Genomic DNA, 24,379 nt, shown 5'->3' with positions numbered 1-24,379 from the left:
TTTATCAACCAGCACATTTGAGTTCAGCCATGATATTTGTTATTTCTTTTCAGGGGGATGAAATTGAAATTATAGCCATCTCTGCAATGCTTGTTTGAAAGAGACACTTTGAAAAAAGTATCATCTCATTTAATTGAAAATGAGACATGGCAATCTGCAAAAAGGCTATTTTTAAACAATGGAGGAGCTTTTCTTAATAATCTACTTACTTTAACCTTTTAGGGTTCAAGTAAAACTTAAGTGAAGCTTTTAGAGAGAGGTTTAGTGCTTTTATATTGAATAATCTCAACCCACCCAATTCATTATATTGATCGGCACGCTTTATCTTGTCTGGTTTAGCATCCTAGATAAAGCGAAATATTTTTTGCCCATATGATTTGAAAAATGAATAGTAGGCAGCGTCATAAGTGAGTAAACTGAGATATGACTAAGGAGTTAATCAAGGCAAATTTTCCATAAATAGACAGGAATTTAACTCTCCATGGTTGCAGGATATTGTCTATTTTTACAAGTTTTCTATTGAAATTCCTTGTGGAGAGCTCATATCTTTTGCGATATGAATACCAAGCATGTCCACTTCACCGTCAGCCCATTTCATAGGTAAACTGCAGAGTAATGTAAAAGTTTTAAAGAAACAATGCGTAATATTGTACACTTATCAAAATTAGGTTTTAGTCCAGAAAAGTTATCTAGATCTTCAATGAGACATTGCAGGGATCTAGCTTGCGGACTTAATATAAAACTTGAGTCATTGGCATACATGGTCACCTTCGTTTTTAAGCCTTGGATTTCTAATCATCTAATGTTGTTATTTGATCGGATTTTAATAGCTAGCATTTCGATGGCCATAACGAATAGATACAGTGACAGCGGACACCCTTGTTTAACTCCTCTTGACAATTCAAAACTCTCTGAGAAATAGCTGCTATTTACTATTTTACACCTGGGGTTGCTTTACACTGCTTTCACCCATTTTATAAGAGAATTACCAAAATTGTAAAACTCCAGGAATTTATAAATAAAATCCAGTCTTTATCAAAGGCCTTTTCAAAATCCTCTATAAATACCAGGCCTGGCTTCTTAGATGTTTCATTATGTTCTATTATTTCTAGTAGTTGTCGTATATTATCTCCAATGTATCGTCCATGTAAAAGACCTGTCTGATCAGGATGAACAAAACCTAGTAAAACATTTTAATTCAGAGTGCTATGCATTTCTCTAGTATTTTTGCATCACAACATTGAAGTGTAAGAGGCCTCCAGTTTTTAAGATAGATTGGATCTTTATATTTCCATCTGGGTCTTGTTTTAATAATAGTGAAACCAGAGTACCTGACTTATACATTTTTTCTTAACACTTATTTTTCGTAAAACTGAATTGTTTGTTAAGGGCTTGTAAGTAAGCATTTCACTGTAAGGTCTACCTGTTGTATTCGGCGCATGAGACAAATAAAATTTGATTTGATTAATTGCTAAATATACAAGCAGATATATTTTCTCCAGTTTCTGGAAGACTACAATTTGTGTTGGGCAGTGCTTCGTGCTCTGGCAACCGTCCCTCCCCCATGGCAGACTTTTTTTTAAAGGAGGCAGACACTCCTTTTCAAACACAATCCTTTGGGCAAAACTGAAAGAACTGACCAGTGATTCCTTTCATCAACATGAACTCAACAATTTTTTATGTTCTATTAGCAATATGGTGACATTCAACCATATATATTTCCACCGGAATATAGTGAAGAGGATTCGAAACAAAGAGTTGGATTTAGCTAACTAATGACATTAGAAGTGGCAGGTAGCCTAGAGGTTAGAGCATTGGGCCAGTAACCAGAAGGTTGCTAGATTGAATCCCTGAGCTGATAAGGTAAAAATATGTCGTTCTGAACATGGCAGTTGATCCACTGTTCCTAGGCTGTCATTGTAAATAAAAATGTGTTCTTAACTGACTTGCCTAGTTAAATAAAGGTAAAATAAAAAAATTAAAAGCTCAGCTACAGCTGATGCCAGCCCCAAGAAGGCAGATGCCAAATATGGTGCCTAGCCTCTGAAGGATCAGACTGTTTAAAAAAAAAAAAATCACCGAAAATGACATCTAACTGAAGTCTAACTGCCTGTAGCTCAGGCATTGAAGCAAGGATATGCATATTCTTGATACCATTTGAAAGGAAACACTTTTAAGTTTGTGGAAATGTGAAATGAATGTGGGAGAATATAACACATTAGATCTGGTAAAAGAAAATACAAAGAAAAAAATCATTTTTTTGTATTTTTTTTGTACCATCATCTTTGAAATGCAAGAGAAAGTCCATAATGCATTATTCCAGCCCAGGCACAATTTAGATTTTGGCCACTAGATGGCAGCAGTGTATGTGCATAGTGTTAAACTGATCCAATGAACCATTGCATTTCTGTTCAAAATGTTGTATCAAGACTGCCCAAATGTGCCTAATTGGTTTATTAATAACTTTTCAAGTTCATAACTGTGCACTCTCCTCAAATAATAGCATCACTCTAATAGCTACTGTACATTTGACAGTGCAGTTAGACAGTGCAGTTAACAAGAATTTAAGCTTTCTGCCCATATCAGATATGTCTGTGTCCTGGGAAATTGTCTTGTTACTTACAACCTCGTGCTAATCGCATTAGCCTACGTTAGCTCAACTGTCCCATGGGGGACCCACCAATCCTGAAGAAGCTAACTAAGTAAGTTATTTTTCATGAAAGCCACCTAGCTAGCTAATTTTAGTTTATCTACTGAAACCCAAATTGTGTATTGCTGGCTAACATACTATTTTGTTACAGTGGGGGGAAATCTAATAATTGTTCTGTAATATCTAGATAACTATCTAGGTAGCTAAGGTAGCAAAACTTCTACCGGTAGTCATATCTATACGCAAAAATAGAAGAGGTTTTACAATAGAAGCACGTTCTCGATTGTAAAACCTCTTCTCTTTTTAGTTGTAGATATAGCTACTAAACAGCAAGCTACAACATTACAACCAGCCAACTAAAGCTAGGTTTACCAGCAAACATTAGCACATGACTAGAGTTGAGGTCCTCTGCGTTCTTCTATGTCTAGATATTCCTCAAAGGACGTCACCCCGAACGAGCGGAGGATCTTCTACAATGAGTCGACCCAGCGATCCAGAGCCCCAGTCCATTCAGCAGTCAGCCCTTGTCAGCGATGCCCTTTTGTCTCTTCCAGACAAATATGATGGGACTCCATCCAAATGCTGTGTCTTCCTCTTCCAGTGCTCCCTCTATTTTTCTCATCAAACAAGAGCCCCCACCACCGAGATGTCCAATGTTGGGGTGCATGGGCTACGGCTGCCTGGTAGTGAGGAGAGGAGGAGCTGGGTTCCTATTGAAGGTTTATGGCACTGTTCAGAGGAGTCCTCGATCATCCACTGGAGGGCAGAGAGGGGTGTGAGCGCCTACTCCAACAGTGGACCAGACCGCTGCAGAGTATGCCCTCACCTTCCATACAGTGGCAGCATTCAGTGGATGGAATGAGCCAGTGTTCGCACCTTATTGTAGTCCACAATCATCTCCTTAGTCTTGGTTACGTTGAGGGATAGGTTGTTATTCTGGCACCACCCGGCCAGGTCTCTGACCTCCTCCCTATAGGCTGTCTCGTCGTTGTCGGTGATCAGGCCTACCACTGTTGTGTCATCAGCAAACTTAATGATGGTGTTGGAGTCGTGCCTGGCCATGCAGTCGTGGGTGAACATGGAGTACAGGAGGGGACTGAGCACGCACCCCTGGGGAGCTCCAGTGTTGAGGACCAGCGTGGCAGATGTGTTGCTACCTACCCTCACCACCTGGGGCAGCCTGTCAGGTAGTCCAGGATCCAGTTGCAGAGGGAGGTGTTTAGTTACAGGTTCCTTAGCTTAGTGATGACCTTTGAGGGTACTATGGTGTTGAACGCTGAGCTGTAGTCAATGAATAGCATTCTCACATAGGTGTTCCTTTTGTCCAGGTGGGAAAGGGCAGTGTGGAGTGCAATAGAGATTGCATCATCAGTGGATCTGTTTGGGCGGTATGCAAATTGGAGTGGGTCTAGTGTTTCTGGGATAATGGTGTTGATGTGAGCCATTACCAACCTTTCAAAGCACTTCATGGCTACGGACGTGAGTGCCACGGGTATGTAGTCATTTAGGCAGGTTGCCTTTGTGTTCTCGGGCACAGGGATTATGGTGTTCTGCTTGAAGCATGTTGGTATTACAGACTCAATCAGGGACATGTTGAAAATGTCAGTGAAGACACCTGTCAGTTGGTCAGCACATGCCCGGAGCACACGTCCTGGTAATCCATCTGGCCCCGCAGCCTTGTGAATGTTGACCTGTTTAAAGGTCTTACTCACGTCGGCTACGGAGAGCATGATCACACAGTCGTCCGGAACAGCTGATGCTCTCATGCATGCCTCAGTGTTGCTTGCATCGAAGCGAGCGTAGAAGTGATTTAGCTTGTTTGGTTGGCTCGTGTCACTGGGCAGCTAGTGGCTGTGCTTCCCTTTGTAGTCTGTAATAGTTTGCAAGCCCTGCCACATCCGACGAGCGTCGGAGCCGGTGTAGTATGATTCAATCTTAGACCTGTATTGACCCTTTGCCTGTTTGATGGTTCGTTGCAGGGCTTAGCGGGATTTCTTGTAAGCTTCCGGGTTAGAGTCCCACACCTTGAAAGCGGCAGCTCTACCCTTTAGCTCAGTGCGAATGTTGCCTGTAATCCATGGCTTCTGGTTGGGGTATGTATATACAGTCACTGTGGGGACGACGTCCTCAATGCATTTATTGATAAAGCCAGTGACTGATGTGGTGTATTCCTCAATGTCATCGGAAGAATCCCGGAACATGTTCCAGTCTGTGATAGAAAAACACAGACTAGTTTAGCATCTGCTTCATCTGACCATTTTTTTTTATAGACCGAGTCACTGGTGCTTCCTGCTTAAATTTTTTCTTGTAAGCAGGAATCAGGAGGATAGAGTTGTGGTTGGATTTACCAAATGGAGGGCGAGGGAGAGCTTCTCAGGTGTCGTCGAAATGGATTCCCCATCAGTTCAGCCTGAAAATCCCTCTGATAATCTTTAGTCACCGCAAGCAGCATCATTCTTGATAGATGCAAGCCACTGGCAGAATTGTGGTAAATCTCTGGTAGATAGAACGTTGAAAGATAACATGTTTTCATGCTTGTTTGTAATTAGCACAGAACACCACACAGGTATGATGACAGTGAAAAACAAATATTGTCCAAAGAAATCTTGCAGAAGTCTCAGAAGTTCTGAGATTGCTGTGTGTTCGTTTGAAGTACACATTGGCATCGCTCAAGTTTGTGGGCACGCCCCATCTACCTTAGCGGGCGTTATCTGCATTTGAATGCTGGACTTTGTGGTTGACTATGAGCAGATGAATACATGTAACAGCATATCTTTAGACCATACCCGGGCGCGAACCAGGGACCCTCTGCACACATCAACAACAGTCACACACGAAGCATCATTACCCATCGCTCCACAAAAGCAGCGGCCCTTGCAGAGCAAGGGGAACAACTACTTCAAGGTCTCAGAGCAAGTGATGTCACCGATTGAAACGCTATTTAGCGCGCACCATCGCTAACTAGCTAGCTATTTCACATCCGTTACATACACAGGAAGTTGAAACTTTCCGATTCTACCACTGAAATGAAAATGTGCTAGTATTAGCTTGTGGTTTGGATAATTGTGTTTATGATAAAAACGTAATAATGTTAATATAGTAATGGCTGTATGCCGTGGCAGAGCCAAGGTGAAATTCCCTTTTGATGTTATTGTTTCCATCAATACTTGTGGCGAGCCGAATCAACAACCTCTGGTTGAAGGTATTGAAGTTTACAGTTAGCCATTGTTATGTAAATGGTGCTGAAAAGTACACAGGGCCTTGCGTTGTCTCCAAGATAGAGCTGGTCCGACAGAGCCATGGCCCAGTGAGATACGGGTGCCGGCCCAGGTAGATAGAAACAGATAAGTCTGAGACTTTTGGGTAAAACACTGGGGTACATCCTCATTGGAAATGAGGCTCAAGTATCTCCAAGCACACTAACATTCTAGTTCACTTTTTTTTACAATATCTCATGCAACACCATTATTTACATACACAAATAACTGGTCATGGAACTGTATTCAAAACAAATTCAAAACAATAACCACTTCAATAGTTAAATAAAGGTTCAAATCAAAAAATATATAAATAAAATAATAGAGAAACGGCAATATGCACGATTTAATCTCCACAGTAACATGAACTCACGAGACCAAAAGCACAATAACATTCTAGTTCACTTTTTCAAAATGGTCTTGGTCTGAAACAGGAATGACAAATGTAGACCTTATATCATGTATTTTTGTAACAACAGCATCCTCTTTCTTATTTTCAGGGAACAGTGGGTTAACTGCCTTGTTCAGGGGCAGAACAACAGATTCGATCTTGCAACCTTTCGGTTACTAACCATTAGGCTACCTGCCGCCCCCTTGTGAATACCCATAATTAATATCAAACAAAACATCTACAATTCCGGGCCAATATATGACTGTAGACCTCGGTAAGAGTGAAAGTGACCAATTAGACGTCAACGTTATTTATTGAAATTAGATTTTAGCTGATTCAATAGTAATTTCCATTAATCTGGCCAAATACGTTTAGATTTAAATACGACTAGAGCCATTTGAGAATAGACCACGTATAAATTAGGTGTACAGTATTGTGCATTGCATTGTGTCAAATAAAATAATTAACTGTTGTATGGTCAGACTTAAAAGACAAAAAAGGAGGCTACTTTACGTTGTATGATAATTAGGGGGTGGAGAGAGACGCAGGCAGTAAAATATGTATTCAACAATGGAATGCAAAAGCTTGAGTAAAGTGTAAATTCGAGACATTTCACAGAAGAATGTTAGTCTTGTGTAGGCTAATGACTTAATCTAATTATTTTCCGATGTTGTAGAGCAAGTGTTACCCGATTGTCTGGTGTTTTGCAACTGTTCGAGTTGGAATTAACATTTTACCTCGTGCGTCAGGTAGGCTACGGACTACGAATATCTGGAGAGTGAGCGAAAGAAATGTTTGAAAAGTAAACCGAAAAGTTGTGACCTTTTTTTCTTGTTACTGAATATTTGGAATGTAGTTATACTGTAGAAAATGTGTACACAATTTGTGTGCTACTGTAAATAAATCGAGCAGCTTTGGTTTGATTGGCAAGACCTACGAAGAGACACGAACACCTGACGCACAGTCCACCGCCGTAAACTTGTCTACAAATGTTTCTCCAAATAGGCTACTCCAATGGCAACACTTTACTCTCATGTTTTTAATAATAATGAGATTACGAAAATGCATTATTTCATACCATTTTGAAGCTTGTTGTTCAACTTGGATAGATTTTGGAACTCCCTAAGATTGATATTGGGAGTGCCCCTGAATCAAGGGATGGAGTTACCTGTCCAGGGCCAGAGCCAGTGGGGCACAGCGTGGTTGGTGCTATGGGCATTTGGTAAGATTTGGGAATGTTTATTAGATTTTTTTTTCCTTAAAAAAAATACAAATATGAAGCCTAATTGTATGGTGTATATCTGGGTATGTATGTTTGTTGCATACCTGACACTATAAGGAAAGGGAGTGGTGACAAGTAGGGATCGGCATCATAGAAATGTACTAGGGTAACATTCTTTGGAAAACAAAGTGCAGGCTACTTCCCTGCTGTTATCTTTTTGTTTTGATTAGTAGTGAGTGTTTCAACAAACACATTTTTGTAGCATGTGTAGGCCTATACCTGTGTTTAAAAGTAAGCTTCCTGTGTGGTGCACTCTGTTAGTGTGTTAATATAGGCCTTAGCATAACTGCCAAACTGAGGTGTGATAAAGGTCAAGAAATGCCATGAACAGGAAAAGCAAGTAACACAGCTTTGTGGCACTAACGACCTCTGTCTGAGGCCCTGTGTGCGCCTGTCTGTTTCTCCCGTTTGTAAAATAGGTCACAACAAGTCCCTTTTTGTGTTCACTAGAAATAAGTGCATTCCTCTGTGGGTCTGTGTCCTTGTTCTTGTGTGGTTGAAATGAACGGAATGACTCGTATACAGGTAACATGCCAAAATAAAGGAAACACTTGGATAAATGAGAGATACAAAATATATTGAAAGCTGGTGCTTCCACAGGTGTGGTTCCTGAGTTAATTAATCAAGTTGCCTATTATTTGGGCTACCATGGCTAGAAGAAGAGATGTATATTTATTTAACTAGACAAGTCAGTTAAGAACAAATGTTTATTTTACATTGACGGCCTACCCCGGCAAAACCCTCCCCTTACCCCAGATGATGCTGGTACAATTATTCACTGCCCTATGGGACTCCCGATCACGGCCGGTTGTGATACAGCCCAGGATCAAACCAGGGTCTGTAATGACACCTCTAGCAGACCGCTGCACCATTCTGGAGCCTTAAGATCTCAGTGACATTCAAAGAATGGGCTCAAAGGAGCATAGGTTCGTGAAATAGGGGCCTGAGGGCACACAGTCTGTGAATGTATTGTAATGTTTTTAAAATGGTATAATCTGCCTTAATTTTTCTGGACCCCAGGAAGAGTACTCTGTCAGGGGATCCATAATAAATACAAATAGGGGGTTAGAAGGGTGTGTGTGTGTGTGTCTCGGTCACCAAATCTCAACCCAATTGAACACTTGTGGGAGATTCTGGAGTGTCCCTTGAGACTGCGACTCCACCACCATCAACAAAACATGATATAGATTTTCTCGTGGAAGAAGGGTGTCGAGTTCCAGACACTTGTAGAATCTATGCCAGGGTGCATTGAAGCTGTTCTGGCAGTTTGTGTTGGGCCAACGCCCTATTAACACTTTACAGTATGTTGGTGTTTTCTTTATTTTGGCAGTTACATGTATGTGCCATGGTCTTTTAACTGCGGGTGTAATCATTAATGAGTGAAGGAATCATTAACTACAGACAGTCTATACCCACCTCAACACTTCAAAGGGCAATGTTTGCGATTCCTTGTTTGTTATAGTGATGATGCATTACTCTTTCTCCACACCGTCACTCACCCTGTTTTGCTTTCTCTAACGCACACACACACCTCTCTCTCATACAGCAGTGTGTGTGTGGGGTGGGTTTGTGGAGCCTCCTCCATCCTTCTCCCTGCGTTCCTTGACGGAGGTTGAGACGCGGCTGCCCTGTCAGTTTCAAGTTCAGGAGGAGGAGCAGGTAGTTCAGGTCAGCTGGTTCAAGGAGCTACCTGATGGCACAAAGGAACAAATCATCACTGCCCACCTCACAGAGGGACACACAGGTTGGTGCATCATGCCCTCACCAACTCACACAGAGTAGACCCCCATCTTAACCACTTAGTCACTCAATCACTATAATCATAATGTTGTTTTCTTGCATTTGTCTGCAAGGATTGTAATGTTTACCAGGAATAAATCTGTCTTTGTCTCTCTGTTTGTCTCTCTGTATTATGTCTGTCAGAGTTTGGGCGATACTCTGGGAGAGTGAGGTTTGAGAGCAGTAGCCCCACAGTGGACTCTGCCCTGCTCATCATGAACACGGAGGAGTCTTATGAGGGGAAATACACCTGTCACATCAGCACATTCCCCTATGGGAACTTTGAGAGGCAGCTGTCACTCACTGTGTGGAGTAAGACTAATTACTTTCACCATCCTCTTCATCATAGTTGTAAACCATGTGACTATTTTCATTGTTATACTCATCATAGTCATTTCCTGTTAATAACCCCACATTTGACTTGATTAGTTGGCGTCAACCACCGAAAGAAATATCTGTTCTGGCTGACCAAAGCCTTACTTACGCACTCAATTTACCTGCACAACATGGAATCTCATATAGCCTGGCCCTGCCCCTCTACCTCACTTCCCCCCCCAGCCCTACCAATCTCCTCTCTGGACCCAGTGGTTCTGGAGGAGGGCCAGTCCTTCCGCATAGCTGCCTCCTGCCGCTCCGTGGCCCGTCCTCCACCTCGACTGACCTGGGATACGGATCTCCCTGGTCAGAACCAGACCCGCAGCTCCGAGGGCGGGGCCGTGTCCACCCACTTCTCCCTGCACCCCCTGAGGAGTATGAACGGCATGCGGCTGGACTGCCTGGTCTGGCACCCTGCTCTGGAGCAACCCCGGAGGATCAGTAACCGCCTGGTGGTGCAATGTGAGTTTACCCTCAGCTGTCACTGTGGTGGGATAGTATAATTAAATGGCCATGCTTGGATTAAAGTGACAAAGTTTATGTTGACAGTTCCCCCAGATGCAGCTGTCACTGGCTATAATGGAAACTGGTACATGGGACTGAAGGGAGCTGAACTCAAGTGTGAGACTGGAGGAAACCCCAAACCACAGAGCTTCACCTGGACCAGGTATTACCTGTCTGACTGTTTCTGTCTGTCATTATTTGCGTAATGTAACACTTTGCACTATAAAATGTACTATTCAAATATTTGCAAGAGAAACACACAGACATGCACGATAAAGTGTCAACTAGAGGAGGGTGTCTTCCTCTTTGTTCCATTCAATATGGAATAAATACATTGTCGAGTTACAGAATTAGAAAACCGATTGAAAGGGATACATTTTCACACGAGTGAGCGAGCCAGGGAGGGGAGGGAGCCATGGAGGGAGGAAGCTCTGGAGACGCCTCTTAAGCACTTAATCATAGTGCCTTGCTTTAAATATCACTCTAATACACTGTAAAACACAGGGTCTGCACGTAATTAAAGATTCTTCTCCGAGCATTACAATAATGACAGCACACACAATTAAATACTCACTATTGCAGCATGCTAACAAATCGTGCGTCAGTTTCCACAGAAGTTAAAAATAATTGAAGAGATACTTTTCCGAAATTTTTCTAAATGTACTGTATATAGAGTATCACATTTATGGCATGTTTCTAAAACCTTAATGCATTTGAATGAAAATAAACCCTATCAGTATAATTATTGTCAAACATGTATTCAGTGTCAGATGTAATCTCTGGCTTTGATTCCATTATAAAGGATTGGTTATAAGGTGGGGCTGAGTGAGTAAGAAGAGAAATGTGAGAAGCCCCTTGTTGGGCTGAGCAGTAAAATGGCAGCCTGTCTGGCACAGTGAAACTTGGGCAACTTGAGCCCTCTCAGTGGACCTAGTTCCTGGTGGGATCAGAAACGGCCTCTCTATTATAGTTCCTGGGACGTCTGAGCTTATTCAGGGGCCTCTTAGTCTTCCTTCATATAGTAGTTGGCTCATACCAAGCCAAGCGGCATTTGTCTATTCAGATCAATAGGAGCAGTAATTAAACTGGTTTTACAGATGAAGGCAAATTGCTGGTTTCCCTTTTGTGGTAACCCTGATGTAACAAATGTATTTAGCTAAAACACCTCACCAATACACACTGACCTATTGTTTGGATGTAATTATAGGCTACTTCTGTGTAGCTTAGTTGACATTCCCTTCAGAAGTTTATATTCTGGTAATGTCTTGCTGAACAAAAGGCCTTAAAAATGTTTTCGTAAATAGACTTAGAACTTTTGAATTGTGTATTGATCAACCCTGTCCAATACATATGCCTTCATGAACATAGCCGTTGTTTCATGCAGTGAGTCTGCTATTCCCTTAGTCATACAGTGCATTCCGAAAGTATTCAGACCCCTTCAATTTTCCACATTTTGTTACGTTACAGCCTTATTCTAAAATTGATTAAATATTTTTTCCCCCTTAATCTACACACAATGCCCCATAATGAAAAAGTCAGTTTAAAAAAAAAAGTTAGCAAATGTGTATGTGTGTGTATATATACAGTGGGGCAAAAAAGTATTTAGTCTTATTTAGTTTTATGAATTTATTTGCAAATTATGGTGGAAAATAAGTATTCGGTCACCTACAAAAAAGCAAGATTTCTGGCTCTCACAGACCTGTAACTTCTTCTTTAAGAGGCTCCTCTGTCCTCCACTCGTTACCAGTATTAATGGCACCTGTTTGAACTAGTTATCAGTATAAAAGACACCTGTGCACCAGGCTGGGAAGACTGAATCTGTAATAGGTAAGCAGCTTGGTTTGAAGAAATCAACTGTGGGAGCAATTATTAGGAAATAGAAGACATACAAGACCACTGATAATCTTCCTCGATCTGGGGCTCCACACAAGATCTCACCCCGTGGGGTCAAAATTTATCACAAGAACAGTGAGCAAAAAATCCCAGAACCACACGGGGGACCTAGTGAATGACCTGCAGAGAGCTGGGACCAAAGTAACAAAGCCTACCATCAGCAACACACTATGCCGCCAGGGACTCAAATCCTGCAGTGCCAGACGTGTCCCCCTGCTTAAGCCAGTACATGTCCAGGCCCGTCTGAAGTTTGCTAGAGAGCATTTGGATGATCCAGAAGAAGATTGGGAGAATGTCATATGGTCAGATGAAACCAAAATAGAACTTTTTGGTAAAAACTCAACTCGTCGTGTTTGGAGGACAAAGAATGCTGAGTTGCATCCAAAGAACACCACACCTACTGTGAAGCATGGGGGTGGAAACATCATGCTTTGGGGCTGTTTTTCTGCAAAGGGACCAGGACGACTAATCCGTGTAAAGGAAAGAATGAATGGGGTCATGTATCGTGAGATTTTGAGTGAAACCCTCCTTCCATCAGCAAGGGCATTGAAGATGAAACATGGCTGGGTCTTTCAGCATGTCAATGATCCCAAACACACCCGGGCAACAAAGGAGTGGCTTCGTAAGAAGCATTTCAAGGTCCTGGAGTGGCCTAGCCAGTCTCCAGATCTCAACCCCATAGAAAATCTTTGGAGGGAGTTCAAAGTCCGTGTTGCCCAGCAACAGCCCCAAAACATCACTGCTCTAGAGGAGATCTGCATGGAGGAATGGGCCAAAATACCAGCAACCGTGTGTGAAAACCTCTCATTGCCAACAAAGGGTATATAACAAAGTATTGAGAAACTTTTGTTATTGACCAAATACTTATTTTCCACCATAATTTGCAAATAAATTCATAAAAAATCCTACAATGTGATTTTCTGGATTTTTCTCATTTCGTCTGTCATAGTTGAAATGTACCTATGATGAAAATTACAGGCCTCTTTCATCTTTTTAAGTGGGAGAACTTGCACAATTGGTGGCTGACAAAATATTTTTTTGCCCAACTATATAATAAAAAAGATTCTTTACATAAGTATTCAGACCCTTTGCTAATTGAGCTCAGGTGCATCCTGTTTCCATTTATCATCCTTGATGTTTCTACAACTTGATTGGATTCCAGACGGAAGCCACTGCTCAGTAAAATGCACATGACAGCCTGCTTGGAGTTTGCCAAAAGGCACCTAATGGACTGTCAGACCATGAGAAACAAGATTCTCTGGTCTGATGAAACCAAGATTGTAGTCTTTGGCGTGAATGCCAGGCGTCACATCTGGAGGAAACCAGGCACCGCTCATCAGCTGGCCAATGCGATTCCCTACAGTGAAGCATAATGGTGGCAGAATCATGCTGTGGGAATGTTTTCCAACGGCAAGGACTGGGAGACTAGTCCAGGATCGAGGGAAAGATGAACAGAGAAAAGTACAGAGATCCTTGATGAAAACCTGATCCAGAGTGCTCAGGACCTCATACTGGGGCGACGGTTCACCATCCAACAAGACAATGACCCTAAGCACACAGCCAAGACAATGCAGGAGTGGTTTCGGGACAAGTCTCTGAATGTCCTTGAGTGGCCCAGCCAGAGCCTGGACTTGAACCCGATCGAACATCTCTGGAGAGACTTAAAAATAGCTGTGGAGCGACACTCCCCATCCAAGCTGACCGGGCTTGAGAGGATCTGCAGAGAAGAATGGTAGAAACTCATCAAAAACAGGCGTGCCAAGCTTGTGGCTTCATACCCAAGAAGACTAAGCTATAATCGTGCTTCAACACCTGCATTGCTTGCTGTTTGTGGTTTTAGGCTGGATTTCAGATATCAGATATCAGCTGATGTACGAAGGGCTATATAAATAAATTTGATTTTGATTTAATCACTGCCAAAGGTGCTTCAACAAAGTACTGAGTAAAGGATCTGAATAGTTACGTAAATGTGATATTTCAGTTTTTTGCCTTGTCATTATGGGGAATTGTGTGTAGATAAAAACAACATTTTAGAATAAGGCTGTAACGCAACAAAATGTGGAAAAAGTGAAGGGCTCTGAATACTTTACGAATGCACTGACCGAATACAAACAGTGTAGCTATTCCCTCCGCAAGGCAATCAAACAAGCTAAGCGTCAGTATAGAGACAAAGTAGAATCTCAATTCAACGGCTCAGACACAAGAGGTATGTGGCAGGGTCTACAGTCAATCACGGATTACAAAATGAAAACCAGCCCCGTCATGGACCAGGATGTCTTGCTCCCAGGCAGACTAAATAGCTTTTGTGCCCGCTTTGAGGACAATACAGTGCCACTGACACGGCCTGCAACCAAAACATGCGGCCTCTCCTTCACTGCAGCCGAGGTGAGTAAAACATTTAAACGTGTTAACCCTAGCAAGGCTGCAGGCCCAGACGGCATCCCCAGCCGCACCCTCAGAGCATGCGCAGACCAGCTGGCTGGTGTGTTTACGGACATATTCAATCAATCCCTATCCCAGTCTGCTGTTCCCACATGCTTCAAGAGGGCCACCATTGTTCCTGTTCCCAAGAAAGCTAAGGTAACTGAGCTAAACGACTACCGCCCCGTAGCACTCGCTTCCGTCATCATGAAGTGCTTTGAGAGACTAGTCAAGTACCATATCACCTCCACCCTACCTGACACCCTAGACCCACTCCAATTTGCTTACCACCCAAATAGGTCCACAGACGATGCAATCTCAACCACACTGCACACTGCCCTAACCCATCTGGACAAGAGGAATGCCTATGTGAGAATGCTGTTCATCGACTACAGCTCGGCATTTAACACCATAGTGCCCTCCAAGCTCGTCATCAAGCTCGAGACCCTGGGTCTCGACCCCGCCCTGTGCAACTGGGTACTGGACTTCCTGACGGGCCGCCCCCAGGTGGTGAGGGTAGGCAACAACATCTCCACCCCGCTGATCCTCAAAACTGGGGCCCCACAAGGGTGCGTTCTGAGCCCTCTCCTGTACTCCCTGTTCACCCACGACTGCGTGGCCACGCACGCCTCCAACTCAATCATCAAGTTTGCGGACGACACAACAGTGGTAGGCTTGATTACCAACAACGGCGAGACGGCCTACAGGGAGGAGCGGAGGGCCCTCGGAGTGTGGTGTCAGGAAAATAACCTCACACTCAACGTCAACAAAACTAAGGAGATGATTGTGGACTTCAGGAAACAGCAGAGGGAACACCCCCCTATCCACATCGATGGAACAGTAGTGGAGAGGGTAGCAAGTTTTAAGTTCCTCGGCCTACACATCACAGACAAACTGAATTGGTCCACCCACACAGACATCGTGAAGAAGGCGCAGCAGCGCCTCTTCAACCTCAGGAGGCTGAAGAAATTCGGCTTGTCACCAAAAGCACTCACAAACTTCTACAGATGCACAATCGAGAGCATTCTGGCGCGCTGTATCACCGCCTGGTACGGCAACTGCTCCGCCCACAACCGTAAGGCTCTCTCTCCAGAGGGTAGTGAGGTCTGCACAACGCATCACCGGGGGCAAACTACCTGCCCTCCAGGACACCTACACCATCCGATGTTACAGGAAGGCCATAAAGATCATCAAGGACAACAACCACCCGAGCCACTGCCTGTTCACCCCGCTATCATCCAGAAGGCGAGGTCAGTACAGGTGCATCAAAGCTGGGACCGAGAGACTGAAAAACAGCTTCTATCTCAAGGCCATCAGACTGTTAAACAGCCACCACTAACATTGAGTGGCTGCTGCCAACACACTGACTCAACTCCAGCCACTTTAATAATGGGAAATGATGTAAAATATATCACTAGCCACTTTAAACAATGCTACCTAATATGTTTACATACCCTACATTATTCATCTCATATGTATACGTATATACTGTACTCTATATCATCTACTGCATCTTTATGTAACACATGTATCACTAGCCACTTAACTATGCCACTTTGTTTACATACTCATCTCATATGCATATACTGTACTCGATACCATCTACTGCATCTTGCCTATGCCGCTCTGTACCATCACTCATTCATATATCTTTATGTACATATTATTTTTCCCCTTACACTTGTGTGTATAAGACAGTAGTTTTGGAATTGTTAGTTAGATTACTTGTTGGTTATTACTGCATTGTCGGAACTAGAAGCACAAGCATTTCACTACACTCGCATTAACATCTGCTAACCATGTGTATGTGACAAATAAAATTTGATTTTAAGTACGCTCATATATATATATATATATATATATATATATATATATATATATACACACACACATAGTTGAAGTTGGAAGTTTACATGCACCTTAGCCAAATACATTTTAAATTCAGTTTTCAAAACTCCTGACATTTAATCCTTGTAAAATTCCCTGTCTTAGGCCAGTTAGGATCACCACTTTATTTTAAGAATGTGAAATGTCAGAATAATAGTACAGAGAATGATTTATTTCAGCTGTTATTTGTTTCATCACATTCCCAGTGGTTCAGAAGTTTACATACACTGAATTAGTATTTGATAGCATTGCCTTTAAATTGTTTAAATTGGGTCACACGTTTCGGGTTGACTTCCACAAGCTTCCCACAATAAAGTGGGTGAATTTTGGCCCATTCCTCCTGACAGAGATGGTGTAACTGAGTCAGGTTTGTAGGCCTCTTTGCTCGCACGTGCCTTTTCAGTTCTGCCCACAAATATTCTATGGGATTGAGGTCAGGGCTTTGTGATGGCCACTCCAATACCTTGACTTTGTTGTCCTTAAGCCATTTTGCCACAACTTTGGAGGTATGCTTGGGGTCATTGTGCATTTAGAAGACCCATTTGCGACCAAGCTTTAACTTCCTGACTGATGTCTTGAGATGTTGCTTCAATATATCCATATAATTTCCCTACCTCATGATGCCATCTATTTTGTGAAGTGCACCAGTCCCTCCTGCAGCGAAGTACCCCCGCAACATGATGCTGCCACCCCCGTGCATCATTGTTGGGATGGTGTTCTTCAGCAAGCCTCCCTCTTTTTCCTCCAAACATAACGATGGTCATTATGACCAAACAGTTTTAGTTTTGTTTCAGACCAGAGGACATTTCTCCATGTGCAGTTGCAAACCGTAGTCTGGCTATTTTTATGGCTGTTTTGGATCAGTGGCTTCTTCCTTGCTGAGCGGCCTTTCAGGTTATGTCGATATAGGACTCGTTTTACTGTGGATATAGATACTTTTGGACCTGTTTCCTCCAGCATCTTCACACGGTCCTTTGCTGTTGTTCTGGGATTGATTTGCACTTTTCTCACCAAAGTACGTTAATTTCTAGGAGACAGAACGTGTCCCCTTCCTGGGAGGTATGACGGCTGCGTGGTCCCATGGTGTTTATACTTGCGTACTATTGTTCGTACAGATGAACGTGGTACCTTCAGGCGTTTGGAAATTGCTCCCAAGGATGAACCAGACTTGTGGAGGTCTGCAATTTTTTTTGAGGTCTTGGCTGATTTCTTTAGATTTTCCCATGATGTCAAGCAAAGAGACACTGAGTTTGAAGGTAGGCCTTGAAATACATTCACAGGTACACCCCCAATTGACTCATATGTCTATCAGAAGCTTGACTCAAATGATGTCATTTAGCCTATCAGAAGCTTCTAAAGCCATGACTTCATGACTTTTTTAAAGGCACAGTCCACTTCGTGTATGTAAACTTCAGACCCTCTGGAATTGTCATACAGTGAATTATAAGGGAAATAATCTGTCTGTAAACAATTGTTGGGAAAATGACTTGTGTCATGCACAAAGTAGATGTCCTAACCGACTTGCCAAAACTTTAGTTTGTTAACAAGAATTTTGTGGAGTGGTTGAAAAACTAGTTTAAATTACTCCAACCTAAGTGTATGTTAACTTCTGACTTAAACTATGTATGTATGTATGTATGTATGTATGTATGTATGTATGTATGTATGTATGTATGTATGTATGTATGTATGTATGTATGTATGTATGTATGTATGTATATATGTATATGTGTGTATATATATATATGTGTGTATATACACACACGTATGTGGACACCCCTTCAAATGAGTGGATTCAGCTATTTCAGCCACACCCATTGCTGAAAGGTGTATAAAATCGAGCACACCGCCATGCAATCTCCATAGACAAACACTGGCAGTAGAATGGCCTTACTGAAGAGCTCAGTGACTTTCAACATGGCACCATCATAGGATACCACCTTCCCAACAAGTCAATTTGTAAAATGTATGCCCTGCTAGAGCTGCTGTAAATACTGTTATTGTGAAGTGGAAAGGTCTAGGAGCAACAACGGCTTGCCGGGAAGTGGTAGGTCACACACGCTCACAGAACGGGTCCGCAGAGTGCCGAAGCGCATAGCACTTAAAAAATTGTCTGTCCGTGACTGGCCTGCACAGAGCCCTGACCTCAGCCCCATCAAACACCTTTGGGATGAATTGGAACACCTACTGCGAGCCAGGCCTAATCGCCCAACATCGTTAATGCTCATGGCTCAATTGAAGTATGTCCCCGCAGCAATGTTCCAACATCTAGTGGGAAGCCTTCACAGAAGAGTGGAGGCTGTTGTAGCAGCAAAGGGAGGACCAACTCCATATTCATGCCTATGATTTTGGAATGAGATATTCGATGAGCAGGTTTCCACATACTTTTGGTCATGTAGTGCATGTTAATTAGGTTACGATTACATTGTTGAGTAGCTCAGTATTAATATGGGCAATCTTCTTTAATGTATGTGTTTGTCTCTATCTGCAGGGGTGGTAAGGCCCTGCCAGACGGTCTCACTGTGAATGGAGCAAGGCTTCTGTTTGGCCGAGCCCTGAGACAGAATGACACTGGAGTTTATGAATGTGTGGTGAACAACGGCATTGGGACAAGGAAAGTAGAATCGAACATCACAGTGACAGGTAATGGGCAAAGTTACTCCTGTATATTGGGAGAACCTGGACAACATAATAGAACTTATCTCCCGCCGTGTTTGGTACCATTTGTGAAACATTGCTGCCCCCATGTGATCTGAAATACCAACTTTGCTCAAATAGAAAATCTGCAACGTATCTCTATCACTGCAGTTGGTTGTTTGTTTACAATTGTGTATGTTCCCATCCCTCACATAGAGAAAATTCGCAGTGTGCAGGAAACCACTGTTGACACTCTAGTGATGATCATTATAGTTGTGGCTGCTGGGGTTTTGGTCATCGTCATGATCATCATCATCATCTTAGTCAACCGATACCACAGGCGCAAAAACAGAAAATTAGAGATGGAGCTTAGCGAAAGAACGTGAGTTGATTTCCACAATACTTTGCTCCCCCTTTCCATTTTAGTCATTTAGCAGATTATGTTATCCAGAGTGATTTACAGGAGCAATTAGGATTCAGTGCCTTGCTCAAGGGCACATCTGCAATTGTTCACCTAGTTGGCTCTGGGATTCGGACCAGCAACCTTTTGGTTACTTGACCAATGCTCTTAACCCCTATCCTCAAATCCCCTTCAGTTTGAAATTCTCTGTCTTTCACAGGTTAAAAATCAACACACTCTCCAGACAGGACTCCTCCCGGAGACTCAACTCTGTCAGCACAGACCCCAGAGGACAGGTACTCAGTACTTTACATACTCAACTGAAAATTGGTGCAAAATAGATGATAACTATCATGATCAGTTAGTATCTACTTGTGAATGACTGTGATACCCCAAATAATTCTCTCTACTTTTCACCCCAGAATGAAGACTGTACACTACTCAGACTAGACAGTAGAATGAAAAACAGCCTCATGTCCCTTGAGGTGAGTCCATAAAATATTTTTTTGCAATATTCTACATTTACAACATGTCCACTATCAAATATTTTTTTCATTGATGTTTAATCTATGGCATTATTTGGATCCTTCCTGTTAGGACCGTCCCATCTATATAGGCAGTGAATCATCCCTGGGTGGGAGGCGGGGGACTGTTGGAGAGGGGGATGTGGACTACCTAGGCCGCCCTGTCCTGTACCAGTCTAGCTGGCATGAGGGCAGAGCGAGTATGAGGGGCTTGGAGATGGAGGGAGAGAGGGAAGAGCGCAGACGAAGGGTGGAGTCATACCTGAAGAGAAGCAATATGTCCTTGGTGTGTATTTGTTTGATCAAGGAAGAGTATATGTAAAAGTTTAAATGCACATAGGCCTGTGAGTTATTACAAAATAAACTGTTTTTCTCAATGCCTTGCAATATGTGGTCTCAATTTTGCAGGACTCTGGCCTTCCTTCCTCCCTTGTCCCCATCAAGCCCCAGGACCAGGATGGCAGTGTGGGGCCCACAGACATCCCCCCAATGCTCAGTAACCTGTGTGGCCAGAGGGAGGGGGTGACCAAAGGGGAAGACTGGGGCCACAGACGGGCAGTGCTGGAGGTTGATGAGGCAGACTGTGACACCAGTTCTTACCAGATCTCAGAGGCGCTCTCCAACCACTTCCACTACAGCAACGGGTTCCTGCGGCCCAAACCACACTCCAACGCCATCCTCCTACACCCCAGAGGACAGATCATCTAGACATGAGGCTTGGCTGAAAAGGGAACTGCACTCAGCTCCACCCTAACCTAGTGGTCATTATACAGAAGTGAGGGTTTGGCAACATGCTCACGTTCATTGCCATTTGTCTTTTCTTTTTTTATCAGCATTGTCTTCTTGTATGTCCTAAGTAGATATTGGACAAGATTGCACCATCACTTTGTATCAACTATAAACCCAGTCTTGTGTAATCACTCAGTTGTGATTGTGCTATCATTTTAGCTAACCTTATAGTTCGGATATCCAAATATATCCTGACCTTGTGAGTTAGTTATTTTCATGTTCATTTCAACAACAATTTAAAAGGGCTCAAAGTTGGATAATTCAGATTTTTATTCATACAAATGTATGCATTGACAAAAGCATGTCCATTGTAGTGTTAGTCTGGCATAGGTCTACAAAAACCTAAAGATGGAGATACTCCTCTTAAGCGTTGCTTAAAAGGTTACAAGCAGGAAGCTGTAAACCTGCAACTCTGATCCCTCACTACAGTATATAAGCACCACTAGTGCAATAGTTGTGGTAGGGTCTCACTGCTCTCACTTTATAGAATGGGAAGACAAAAGTAACACACTGCTGCTTTCTGCAAGTGTCTTGATGGTCTTATCAACTCTGTTCTCAGTCATTAGAAAATGTTGTTCTACAATGTTTTTAGTTGTCTAGTCATGGTGATAACGATCAGTAGACAGTTTGGTTTGTTCTGAGGGCCCTGTGTACTCGCTGGTGTCTGCGGAGATTACTCTGCTGAGCGAAACACCTCCCGCACATCACACAGCTGTATGGTTTCTCTCCTGTATGAATCCGCTGATGCATCTCCAGGTGACCGACCCGGTCAAAGCTCTTTCCACAGAAGGAGCAAACAAACCACTTCTCTCTTGCTGGGGTTCTCCTTGGGGATACCTTTGCTGAGTTGAAACCATTTGAACAATTTGGGGCAAGTGAGAATACGTTGTTTAGCCAAACATTGGAATATCCTGCACCCTCATTGGCTAGTGTTTGTTTGTCTGATGGCACTCTGGTAGTTGTCCCATCCTGGGTTCTCTCTGGGTGCATGGTTTCTCTGTGCTGTCCTGGGTGTGCCTGAGCCAAATCTGTAGGGGTCCTTCTGTCATTCCAAACAGACTGTGCTCGCATCTCTTCTTTCATAACTCTGTTAATGTCACCCATCTCGGACGATGGAATGCTATCAGGACCCTCCACTGCACTTTGAATGAGCTGTATGTCTGTATCTTGATCCAGTGGATATTGTTCTGTGCACTTATGGTAATCTGGACCCTCCGAGTCACAGTTGCGCTCTGTTAAAGACTCCCAGAGCTGACTCTCTCTCTCATCCACAGCAAACTCAGTTTCCTCATGATCTGATCTCTCTGTGCCATGTTCACTTACTGATGTATGTAGTGAAATGACATCATACTCTTCCTGCTCAGTCTTCACTAACTCTAGTCCACTATCCTTCTCTCTGTGGCCTGACCTGTTCTGTTCAAGTCCCTCTACTTCTTCTGCAGGTGGCTGTGGTCTATTTTGATGCAGTTGGTCGTCTTTCTCTCTGGCGTTCTGCTCAAATGAAGTCCTTTCACCAGGATCCTCATCACAGCCTTTGGACCCTGAAAGGGAAGGTTTAAAGGAACTGTCAGTATGTAATGTTTTTTTAAATAAAAATGATATTTTACTTTATCTACACAGGGTGGGTCACCATTGAGACCAGGGTCCAATTAAGGGTGTCTTGTGAACAAGAATATACAAAATGTAAGAATAATCAAAACAAACAACTCTCACATATCACCTCCCTTAAACTCTATCTAAACTGTCCAATGAAGACCAGTGAGTCCAATTTCAATGTGGCCTGAAGGCTATTCCATGAGCTGGGGGCATAAAAACTAAACGCATTTTCCCCCAGGTCAATGTAGATCTGCGGGATTTCCAGAACTAGCCAGTCCATAGAGCGGGTCTGAAAATGGCTGTATCTCCAATTAACACATGAGCTGAGGTAGTGGGGGAGTCTGAAGAACTGCTTTATATACAAAAAGTAGCCAATGCTGGGCTCTTCTGGTAATCAGACTCCCAGCCAACAGAACTATATAAAATGCAGTGTTTTGTACAAAAATTATCACAGTGCTGAGTGAGACGATCTAAAAGGTTTTAAAACAGGGGCTGCTGCATGCATGTAAATTATATCACCATAATCAAGTACTGGGAGCAGCATTGCTTGAACAATCTTCATTCTACTTTCCAAAGTGAGACAGGATTTATTTCTATAAAAGAAACCAATCTTAATTCTCATCTTTTGTCAGTTTTCAGTGCGTTTTAAGAGTATCATCAATCCAAATACCTAAGTACTTAGAATGGGGAACTTGCTCAATTTGGGCTCCCGTCAATGTGCAAATATGCAGGTCCTCACGAGTCAACATTACGAGATCTACATAAACTTGGTTATATTAGCATTTAGCACTAGTTTAAGATAAGTAGGCAATTTGAGTTGAGTCAAAACCATGCTGAAGGTCATGTATGACCTGCTGTACTGTGTGTGCACAGGAGTAAATGACTATCTGCATAGAGATTAAAGTTACACATTTTTAAATACCAAAATTGAGAGCACTGCAATAGCAACCCATTATCTACACTAGTTAGGCATTGAGAAATAATTGCCATTGTTAATACTGCATATTTTTTAAGAATTGACCCTTGAGTTGAGATGGACCGCAACACATTTCCGATAGGTCTAGCTAGCTAGTACAGTAAGCCGGAGCTGGCTCACCCTGCTCTGTTCTGCTGGAAGACGAAGAGCATGTGGAAGAACAGCCTGCTTCTCGCGCTTTGGACCTTGTCGTTTGCCGTTCGTTCTCCATAAACAATAATTTGATTTTTAAGGCTTCTATTTCATTTTCTCTTCTGCACATTTCCAAGCGTAAAACAGCAAACCCATCATCGAATAATTTACTTATTTCTGCCACCGCAGTTTTGGCCAACACATCCATAACGGAGGTTAATTTGGTCTGAAAAGTAACATAATTTATCATATTATCCTGGAATAACATTTTATCTGACTATAGTGTTATGTTTCTACAGATTTTCAATCTGACAAAAAAAACAAGAAATGGTAATAGATGCTCTGCTTTGTTAGCTACCTCATTGACAGATTTTACTTCCGCGAAAGCAAACGGAGGGGAGGAACGAGTGGTCATATGATCATTAAAGAGTCCTATGGTGTCTCTGTAGAGTAGGGGATGCAGTCCAAACACATTTTTACCCTCTCAGCCCTCGCGATAGCCACTTCCCTCGGCGAAATCCCCGTCGAAACCGGATGCAGTTTAATTGCCATTTTAGGTCGAGAATCAATTCACTAACGTTGCCCCCTCGGCCCTCGATTTAGTCAACAACTGAGCAAGTGAAGAACTTGGCTGCAGTCCAAACACATTATTTTTACCCCCTTAGCCCTTGCCATTTTATGTGGAGGTTGCCCCTTCGATTTAGCTCGAGGGAGCGAGTGAACAACGTTAGGTTGCATTCCAAACACTTAAGACACACCCTATCCCCTCATGCATTCCAAACACTTAAGACACACCCTATCCCCTCAAATTAAGTGGACACTTCTGATGACGTTCATGACGTCTGAAGAGTATGCAGGGCAAGGTGCAAGGGAGGAAGGAATGATT

The 24,379-nt window shown here is 42.8% G+C and overlaps 2 protein-coding genes across 3 annotated transcripts; one reads left to right on the top strand and one right to left on the bottom strand.

Moving 5' to 3' along the window:
- The first annotated feature begins 6,814 nt into the window (after positions 1 to 6,814).
- On the top strand, positions 6,815 to 22,400 carry LOC109875048 (nectin-4). Of its 2 annotated transcripts, XM_031810633.1 has the most exons (12): positions 6,815 to 7,047; positions 7,408 to 7,520; positions 9,127 to 9,324; positions 9,504 to 9,671; positions 9,918 to 10,196; positions 10,284 to 10,401; positions 18,931 to 19,082; positions 19,293 to 19,458; positions 19,697 to 19,772; positions 19,899 to 19,961; positions 20,074 to 20,286; positions 20,409 to 21,044. In XM_031810633.1, the coding sequence occupies exons 2-12, from the start codon at positions 7,457 to 7,459 to the stop codon at positions 20,706 to 20,708; spliced, it is 1,797 nt and encodes a 598-aa protein (XP_031666493.1). In that variant the 5' UTR covers positions 6,815 to 7,047; positions 7,408 to 7,456; the 3' UTR covers positions 20,709 to 21,044. The 2 variants fall into 2 exon arrangements, with proteins under 2 accessions (XP_031666493.1, XP_020322784.1); XM_020467195.2 differs by having other exon boundaries at positions 6,820 to 7,520; positions 20,409 to 22,400.
- On the bottom strand, positions 21,042 to 23,845 carry LOC109875050 (zinc finger protein 200-like). The gene is made up of 2 exons (XM_020467197.2): positions 23,482 to 23,845; positions 21,042 to 22,330 (listed from the first exon to the last, which is right to left on the bottom strand). Exons 1-2 carry the CDS (start codon positions 23,759 to 23,761, stop codon positions 21,405 to 21,407), a joined length of 1,206 nt encoding a protein of 401 aa, XP_020322786.2. The 5' UTR covers positions 23,762 to 23,845; the 3' UTR covers positions 21,042 to 21,404.
- Between the last annotated feature and the right edge of the window lie 534 nt (positions 23,846 to 24,379).

This window comes from Oncorhynchus kisutch, linkage group LG30 (genome assembly GCF_002021735.2).
Source record: "Oncorhynchus kisutch isolate 150728-3 linkage group LG30, Okis_V2, whole genome shotgun sequence".
In the NCBI taxonomy this organism is placed as follows: Eukaryota; Metazoa; Chordata; class Actinopteri; order Salmoniformes; family Salmonidae; genus Oncorhynchus; species Oncorhynchus kisutch.
Note: the sequence above shows the minus strand (reverse complement) of the source record. Positions and strands in the feature narration are given on the sequence as shown.